Consider the following 10,476-nt stretch of genomic DNA (forward strand, 5'->3'; position numbering starts at 1 on the left):
CATGATGAAGTAAAAAAGAAATATAATTTTTTAAGATTAACTTAGTGTTTTTTTACTATTTACTGTTTTTTAATTTATTACATAAATACTTACGTCTACAGTATTATTATTGTATTTAAATTATGAAGATATGTAGTGCTATGAATTCATAATTTGTTTTTTTGTAAATGAAATTATCAAATATAGATGCTGAGTACAAGAAAAGATGAAAATATAAAAGCATACAGATTATTCGTAATTGATAGATATTTAGATGACGCTATATAAAAAAAATTATATCGTCAGAATTATTAAAACGTATGTATTACGAATGACATGTTTGCATTTAAATGATAACAAAGTAGTCATCACGCATAAAATAATTTATGTATACACACGCACACACAATCATAAGTTTATAAAATAATCTTTTTTGTAAAATCGTAGAAGTGCGATTATTATACGCTTGACTAGAATACGTATTTTTTCGTACTCAAATAGTTATTAAAAGCATTGAGACGAAAAAGATAACCAACATAGTTACTTTATTATGAATAGAAAGTTCACCGTTCTGTGAGTTATCTTTATTGTCGATCGGAGGTTTATGCGAGTTTTCGTTGTCTAAAATGTTATGATAAACCAGTCGATCGAATAATGGTTGTACCGGCCGAAAATTATGTGTTAATTTTTTTCCCTCGGACGAACGAAGGTTACGAAATGCAGCCAACTGAAATTATAATTATGTAATATCGTTAAAACGACATATATTACTTTCTTTTAAAAAAAGAAATATCTATAAAGAAATCAATATACCTGTTCGTGCGATAACAATTGAGGATCTTTAAAATCGATCCACGTGACTACTTCAGAACAAGGTGGAGTAGTCAAGGAACCATTATAAGTAAAATAATTAGCTATAGTAGAATTATTTGGTCGCAATAGGTGTTCTAACAGCAATGGTTCTTGTAGTTCATGTTTGCTATTAACCATCTCCACATTTGGTAATGCTTCAACTATAGCATTGTAAGTCGGATTTTCTTTATCGTCTGCCTATATAAAACATAACAACGTTAACAATTATGATGAAATATCTGTGATGCTAATTATGACAATGGACTTATGTAAAAATGAACAAATTGAAAACATTGATTTTACGATTCATCATATATATAATATAAATAATTGTAATATAAAATAAATTATAAAATCAATTTTTTCGGTCAGTTCAATGGCATAAAATCCATTACATACAATTGAAATACTTAAAAAAAAAGCATTCTTACCTCGTAGAAATATGCAAAAACAGCAAGTCCATCCGAATGATTGACCGCAGCAGCCATCGAATCGTATTCCTGTTTATAGAAGACTGCATGGAGTTCCATAGCAAACGGATGATTATTGATGTAATCTTCCGATCCTTTAAAATCGTTCTCACCCCAATGAAAATGAAGTTGTTCGAAAACGTAAATGTTGTTACCAAGAGGACCACCGGAAACCAAAGCTGGATCTGACTTGTTGTTAGTCTGGATCATCACTGATTAAGTAAGATCAGATTATTATTTTATTGCGCAAGTTAATATATTCTTTCACATATTGTAGATTAAAAATAGGAATTTCCGTGATTACAAACATATATGTATATCACGTGCAACGCGATGTAATCATTTTCGAAGGAAATCTTTTATTATAGAAAAATGAAATCTCAACAATAAAGTAAACGACTAATAAGATAAATAATAATATTCCAATAGTAAGTCAATACGATTAACTCTACTTTAAATATTTTGAAAAATTTTATTATCAAAACATTTGATTGATACTTACGGTAATAAATTTGATTAATAATTAAATTGAACATTATTAAATGATGATATGTTTTTTTCTTTTTATAATCGTTCAATAATAAATGATATGACTTACATTGTTATAGCTACATTACTTGATCAATTCTTTTTCTATTTTTTGTTAAGTCGAGTTAATCGATGTCGTAAATGATGAATTAATTCATGTGACCGTTTTATATATGATCACATTATCTCTTCACTAAATGTAGGTCATTTAATATATGTTATAATTTAAGCTTAAAAAAACTTTGATATATCGCATTGAAATAATTACGATATTTTTCTTTTTTATTTTATTCATAAAGTAAATGTTCGCGTACTTCGCGTTATTTTCTTACTAACACTGATAAGATATATTTTATTTTTATGTAAACGATATTCATATATATATATGATCAAATAATTTGAAATAGATTTTCAAATAACTCACCAGTATGTCCATTGTTTGTTATTAAAGAAGTATGAGGAACTTCCAATCTTTGAAAAACCAATGGAGGGAAGATACGATTTTGTACATTATGTTCATCTATGTTAATGGGTGATTGATGTTTTCCAACGCAGGACTGATAATCTTCGGCCCAATGCATCGGTCCTGAAGTAAAAAAAGAAAAGAAATGTAATATAAATGAACTCACTATGAAACAAACGTCTTCCAGTTATTTTTCAAAATTTTTGGAAAAATAATTTTCCAGTTAGAAAAATATAACTTTTCAATTATCTTTCAAATAAAAGTAAAGAGATGATAAATGAAGGCAAGAGAAATAAATAAAAGATAATATATTATAATACTATTGAATGCTACGTACCGTGAATTCCATCGTAACTGAAGTCTTGAGCTCCATAAGAGAATTCTGAAAGTGAAACGAATGTTTTAGTTAGAAAACGATGATTCGTTAGAAGTACGTAGTATATATTTACATAATGATGAGGAAGAAAAGGAGGAAAAGGAGGAGGAAGGGAAGGGAGATACCACAGCCTTTCGCTGTGCTACGTTACACATATAGAAGATCAAAAGAAAGTATAAGAGAACAAAAAAAATATATTCTCGGTCGAAAGCACAAACAACAACCATCTCGTTCACTTTTGTACAAAGCATCAAGGTTTTCTTTAAAAACTGTTATATATCTAACAAAAAACGGATAACTCTGGGTCATTGTATTCTCACGATCGGTGAAGCGTGCAAACGAGCAAAGTATATTATAGTACCGATGCTTGCCTGCCTGCCTGCCTGTCTGTCTCCATGCTTATCCGTGGTGAAAACTTATCGTCGTGAATCGTAAATGATCGTCTAAGATCAATGATTTTTCTTTGATCTTTGAAATTGTAGAAAATTATAACGTCGACGTATAAATACATCTGTGTTCATAATAATCAAATAGTTTCAAATCAATTTTCTTCAATCTCGATAGAGAAATATATATCGTTATAAAAATTTAATTAAATTTCGTATGCGCGGTACTGAATGAAATTGCTTTGTAACAGATGAAATAGTTTTTTCCCCTTAACTAAAAATATATCTTTTATAATTATTACAATTTAATCTTCATAATTAAAAATTTAATTGTTCAATTCGCGTGAGATATATTGATTTTGATAAAATCAAAATTAAATTTTCATTTGTAAGATTTATCAGAACAAATATATATCAAGAATGTTGTAGGAAAATTTTCTATATTAATGATTAACTATGTTAATGCATGAAATATAAGAATAATAATAATAATGAGATAATAATGATGAAAATTTATGGAGGAAAGCCTTGAAAGAAACTTCTCGACAATTAAGCAAACAATGAGAAGATCACGAATTAACGTATCCAATTAATTAACGTTAATAGTTTTTTTCTGTCTAAAGACACCTCCCGAAGAATGAATAATAGCATTTTATCGTAGCTTTAGGGGTTTCTTATATGTAATACACGTGTACGACATGTGTACTAAAAGTGATTCGATTTATGGTAAACGACAATGGTTAGTCAGTTACAAAAAAAAATAATCCTTGATAAAAGAAATCATCAAATCAAATGTTAATTCATGCTCGTTAGATCTAAAAAGTAGATTTAAAGTATAAGATATTGAAGTTTATAGAAGAAATTTCAGTCACGTAATAAAGTCGTTTACGTTTACGTTATTTGCAATTTTGATTTTTCAATTATTAGAAATCCTTCGTTCTTCTAAGATTTAGTATGCCAAGGATATACTCCGGATATCCTTCCATTATATAAAAAACAAAAGAAAAGAAAACAAAAAGGAACACATAAAGTGCATCGCCGTTTATTTTATAACATATTAATAATCTTCGATAATAATTTAATATACTAAATGGATTTATAATAGTTCAGAAGAGGACGATCAAATATCGTTAAATAAACGATGAAACTTTAACCGATCGATGTCGTAAGACCCTGAGATATTACTCTTTCCCTTTTCTACAGTCTCACATGTGTTCGTGACATTGTGATGCATCTGAAAAATGCATGATCGTAGTTCATATATATATATAATATAAAAAGTTTTGCAAACTAACTTTTGCATTATTCTTTTATAACATAAAAGTAAACTAGATGTAATTCTGCTTAACGTTAAAAATCGGGTTAGTAGTTTGTGCAATGAAAACAGTGTCCTCCATTTGTTTTAAATCATTTTCTTACTACAATAGAAGTAAATTTTCTTTGTTTGCAATTCTACATACGTCCTACGAACTAATGAGAAAAAAAAAGTAAAGAGAATATATGAATTTTGAAGTACACATGTATTATTCGCAATACATGTAATTGCGCAACTAAAGATTATGCGTAAAAAAGGAAAAAAAGAGCATGAGTCGGGGAAAAAAGTTGGTTATTTTCAATACTTCACTTGGAATTCAAGCGTTAATTGAATATTAAAATCGAACATCGTGAATCGTTAAGATCCTCATCATTCTAATGACATAACTTTCGACATATTTATATATAATAAATACTTGCACGCAAATATACTTATAACATATACGTATACGTATAAACGTGTTTTATATTATATTCTATGCACGTCATCGTCATCGTAATAGTATTAGTAGTAGTACGTAGAAAGTGCAACGAGAGTTAATCCTTTCTTTTTTTTCGTTGCACCTTTCAACGCCGGTTTTCGAACTCTCCTTGAAAGTTAATTTATACTAATTTCTATGGTAAAAAGAGATGCGGTTTTTTCGATGCTGCTAATGCTGTTTAGGCTGACTAATGCAATTCTTTTAAATTTATTTCTTTTTTTTTCTTTTCTTTTTTTTTTGTATCGTTAAACGATACTTACGTTGAGCTGATTATATTTTATCAACTCACGGTGTATGTTATTTCCTTAAATAGTCTGATAAAAAACAAAAACAAGAAAAATAAAAAATGTTACCTCGATTATCAATGACAAAATATTATTAATCTCATCGACAATGACATTTTTATACGAATTCGTAAAAATGTGCGTAATATCATCGAAGAAGCTCCGATTTCATATGTTTAGTCTGATTAGGAACAAGATACAGGATGTACGGTGTCCGATAACAGTTTTGCGAAAGGAGTTTAGTATCTTCTTATTTTCAATTTCAAGGTTCATTTCAGAGAAAAATGATGTAATTAAATATTTTTAATATTTTCGAGCTTATTTATTTATTTATATTTATTTATATATATATATACGCATTATATTATAAATTTTATTCCAGTCTCTTATGCGTACGTTTCTTATCTTTCAGTTGAAAACGATTTTTTTAATTTCAAATGTATTTATTTAAAATAAACGCATGAAATTAAATTTTTAAATCGATAAATTTCGTAGTTTTTGATTTTTTTTTCTTATCTAATTTTATATTACTATAAATTATATAAATTCAAGTTAATACGTATCATTTGTGTATATTTATTCCGTCTTCTTTTTTTTTCAAATTGAATTCAAATGATTATTATGATATTCTAGGTAATGACATCACCGTTTTATTTTCTCCTAAAGCGTCGCAATATCTATGGTTATTTTTTTTCTTTTTTTTTTTTATGAATCAAACCTTCGTAATCCCTTATCATTATTTATAATAGCAATCGCCGGAGTGTCATTCGATGAAAAAAAAAATTATGTTTATCATACATCGTTGTATCGATACCGTAAAATACATCTATAGGAATTCATTAATAATCGATAAGAAAAATCATTCGAGTTTCTTTTGCAAATTTGAAGATTTTACCGATTTACTTGTATAATCATCGTTGGTATTCTAATTTTTATTAACACGTTTCTGTTTCAAAGTTTACAAAGGAGTATACTTTCGTATTACCGTACAATGATGAAATTAACGTTCCTTCGCGTACCATACGAATACGTTCACGTATTAGAACGACCAACGGTTCTTGATAATTATATATCTTCGTATTAAAAGAAATAAAACTTAAATCTTAATATATTTTAACTTTGATTACTATTATTAATAATAATAAAAAAAAAGAATCAAAAATTGAATATATATAATATAACCATATTAAGAGAAAACTAAAATTGAAAATATTTTTAATATCTCAATTTATTATTATTATTAATTTTAAAGAACAATTTTAATGTTTACAATATAATAATCTAATATATAATATATTATTAACTAACAGTTTGAATAAAATTATATTTTTGTATCGAACGATATCGTAGAAGATTTAATATATAATAATTTCTTAATAATTGTTAAAAACAAAATAAAGAACAATTGTACCAAAAAAAAAAAAAGAAAAGAAAAGGAGTATCACGAAATGTAAGATGGGTGACAAAGATCTGACTCAAGTTTCTAATGAGGAATAAAAATGTCGCGTCATATGGCAATTAATCAGAACGTAGATGTTGAACGATTAATTAAATATTTTTTTTTCTAACTCTCGAAAGTACGAATAAAATCTTACACACATACACACACATATGATTTGCCTTTTAAGTATCATTGATGACTAGTAAACGTTTATCAATTATTATTCATACGGAAGTAAACGAATAGATACTTTTGTAAACGTAAACATAATATATATTAACGTAAAAGTATGATATTTAAAGAGTCATTAAAATTCCCATTATTCCTAGATCAGTAATCGATCGTGGAAAAAAAATATCAAAAGTCCAAATCATTTAGTTTAATCAATCAAAACGAAATGGAAATGTCGATGGGTTAATAACACGAAGGTATATAAAAAGGTATCAGAAGGTATTAAACGAAAAATTCATCGAATAAATTGGCACGATCTCATCGATTCTTATATAATCCGATCGAATACTTATCTATTATTATCTTATAATATGTATTTCACTTGGATAGATTCGATAAAAGTTAAACGTACTGTTTGACATATACTTCGGATTTATCTTAAGTTTGTTTCTTTTTTTTTTGTATTTCATATCTTCGTTCGATAAATAAAATCTTTTAAACAACGAACATTTACGATTAAATCTTTCGATTTCTTTGAAAAAACGAAGGATAAAAAGGATATATATATAGATAAGAAAGTAAATAAGATAGAGAGAGAGAGAAAGAGAGAGAGAGGATTAAAATACTTACTATTTAAAAAAAAAAGTCCAATAGGTATCGTCCAAAGGATCATCATGATGTTTTGCCAAAAAATTGATTTAATTGACACACCATCGAGAATCAAGATTTTTATTTTTAATTCGATCACACTCGACGAATCTTTTCTTTTCTTTTCCTTTTTTTTTCAAATACCTATCGACTACTTTTTCTTTCTATAGAAAGATTGAAGATCGAAGAAAATATTGATAACAAAAAGGGTGGATAACAACGTTGATGGTAAGAGAATGAGAATAAGTCTAATATACGGTCGACAGTCGACTGAACACTGGCCGGCTCTTCGACCATGTTAAATAAGACTTCTACCACTTCTAGTTCACGTTGTGGCGCGACTGAAAGAAGTTTTTCAACGATGACGAAGGTGAAGACAACTACGATGACGATGACGATGACGATGACTAGAACAAAGAAGAAAAAGGGGGAGAAGAAAAAGGCCCTTAAGATTAAGATTAACGTTACAATTAAATCGTACAAATTTGAAACGATTTAAATCAAACAAAGATTAATTCTTGGATTATATTTCGAGGTCAAACTCCTCTTTTCTCAACAAGTATTCATAAATTTGTATTATAATTTTCAAGCGTATACTTAGCATTTTATCTTTATTCGTATATAAGTTGATATAATAAGCCTTACCGAATTGTTCAACTCATTTAGCATACTCGTTTCCGTTAGGCTTTAACGTAAATTTCGAAGGCAAATATTCTTCGAGATTTTAGAACTGGTTTTTGTCTTTCCTTTTTTTCTTTTTCTTTCTTTCTTTTTCTTTCTTTTTTTCTTTCTTGCTTGCTTCCTTCCTTTCTTTCAAGGACATCCTCGGTTTCATTCGTAAGATTGCGAAGGAGAGAACATTGCACTCGAAGAAAGATAAAAGTTCAGTTTATTCTGGTAGTATTATTTCGGATAGAAATTTTGTTTAAATATACCGCCTCGATTCAATCACGTGATTGATTTTCAATCGATAACAAGTAAACATGTTTGCTTTAAGTGAATACGTCGTATTAATATATTCTGTGATTATAATTTATCTATGTATATAGATTTTGAAAGATTGATATATTTTTTACCACACTAATCTTTTTCAAAATTATATATATATATTATATATAATTAATAATATATTATATTTTTAATTAATAATATTAATTATCTAATTTATAATTAATAATATATTATATATATATATATAATTTTGAAAAAGATTAGTGTGGTAAAAAATATCGAAATGAACTAGTTATATACCCCTTTTCTTGCTTCCTTTCATTTTTGTTTATTTTTTTTTTTATGAAAGGGATGAAATCGTTTTTACATTGCATGCATGAATATTTTTATATTTTAGAACGTAATAGTGATTACAGTGGTTATTAATTAATCGTTATGAATAAACACGTTGAAAGTACACGTGTGAGATTGTAGAAATATAACTATGACATTGATGATAAGTATATATTCGAATAGGAATATTTATGATTTAGCATTATTTAAAAAGAAATTTAAATTTAATGTATACATAAATGTATATATATATATATATATAAGTTACGAAGATTATTATCGAATAATATTCATAATATTTAGCAACGAAGAAGAAGAATATTTTCTATTTCGAAAAAAAAATATATGTGTATATGTTTTTTTTTTCCTAATACGTTGGGAATTTTTCACGCTCATATCTATCAGGGTCATTTATTGAAATTTCAAATTTACTTACATATGTTAAATTTCCTTTAAATTTGATTTAACGAAAGATCTCATCGATTCGATCGTAAACATGAATCTAAATCATACTAATCATATGATTTATTATTTGTATTAAAAAAAAAAGAGGATATTTGCTTTTAACAGCAAACAATATTGCAGTTATTTGGTAAAAAAAACAAATTACTAAAAAAGTATTATTACAATTTACGATGGTTCATTATACGATAGTCATTTTTTAACTCCTAATTAATAATTACAGGAATCGTATTACATAAATTATTGCCAAATAATCAGTTTTACAATTTCTTCAAAAAGTTAGTAACTGCACTGACGTTCAAAGTAGTTATCTAAAATTTAAAAAAAAGAAACAATTTCTGGAGACGTCTAATGAAGATTATTTTTGATTTAGAGTAAAATATCTTAAATGATCTTGGGGAATCAAAATATTTACGTCGATTAAATAGCCAAACAATAAACGAAATATAACCGTTTAATAATTTAAAAAGAAATAAATGTCACCTTGAAATTTTTAATCTATATCCATCTAGATAAGATTTGTGACTAATTCAAAATGACCCCCTCCCACTCCCCCAAATAAAACAAATTCTCCTTGTAACACATTTTGCGAATAACGAATAATTTAAAATTAAGTATACAAATTTATATCTAACATCTCGTATATATCTAAGTATTATATTGATACATAATTTGTTGTTAGAATAAAGTCGTTAATAATGATTAAATACATTAATACAATATATAAAAACACGAGAATCCATCCATCATCGATTTATATTTTATGAAACTTCTTTAAATGATATCGCATTTCATAGCAAAATTAATTTATTGAAGTCGTTTAACTTCTTACACGATGTTTTAAAGAATACTTTCTTTAATCGAATCATAATTAAAATCTGTATTTACAGAAAATGTCGAAGCATCGCAAGGTTCTTTTCTTTCTTTTTTTTACATGGATCTTGTACCCATTCGATAACGAAATTTATTTCGTTTGAAAAAATTCGTTCATATGTTTGTAGATAAGCCGAATATTTCAAAAAAAGAAAAAGAAAAAACAAATAATATTACCAAGAAATAAATATAAGAATCTTAGAATATTTTTTATTTTAATTGTTGTATGTAAGATTCTATGTAATACCTTCAATTATTCCCTTATCAAAGTAGATTGCAGTACTTAAAATCAGTTTACTGGCTGATAAATTTGTTGACGAAACGTCATAGAATTAATTATAAAAACTAATCTCTCTCTTTTCAATTATAATAATAATAATAAAGAAGAAATCTTGTCTCATTTTGAACAAGAAACTCGTTCACATCTAGTTTTATTCATTTTATAAATCTATTGAAAAATCGT

General features: G+C 26.7%; 1 protein-coding gene and 1 long non-coding RNA gene across 2 annotated transcripts; one reads left to right on the plus strand and one right to left on the minus strand.

Annotated features, from left to right (window-relative positions):
• Positions 1-23: 23 nt before the first annotated feature.
• On the minus strand, positions 24-7,707 carry LOC107066652 (carbonic anhydrase 2). The gene is made up of 6 exons (XM_015321481.2): positions 7,377-7,707; positions 2,630-2,674; positions 2,254-2,415; positions 1,263-1,513; positions 793-1,029; positions 24-706 (listed from the first exon to the last, which is right to left on the minus strand). Exons 1-6 carry the CDS (start codon positions 7,420-7,422, stop codon positions 473-475), a joined length of 975 nt encoding a protein of 324 aa, XP_015176967.1. The 5' UTR covers positions 7,423-7,707; the 3' UTR covers positions 24-472.
• Positions 862-2,419, plus strand: LOC149030828 (uncharacterized). Its single transcript, XR_016178346.1, has 4 exons — positions 862-1,002; positions 1,270-1,521; positions 1,579-1,729; positions 2,281-2,419. It is a non-coding gene; the product is annotated as an uncharacterized LOC149030828 (long non-coding RNA).
• Positions 7,708-10,476: the final 2,769 nt, after the last annotated feature.

This window comes from Polistes dominula, unplaced genomic scaffold (assembly GCF_049000335.1).
Source record: "Polistes dominula isolate Pdom_NZ unplaced genomic scaffold, Pdom_raw_medaka contig_24, whole genome shotgun sequence".
Classification (NCBI taxonomy): domain Eukaryota; kingdom Metazoa; phylum Arthropoda; class Insecta; order Hymenoptera; family Vespidae; genus Polistes; species Polistes dominula.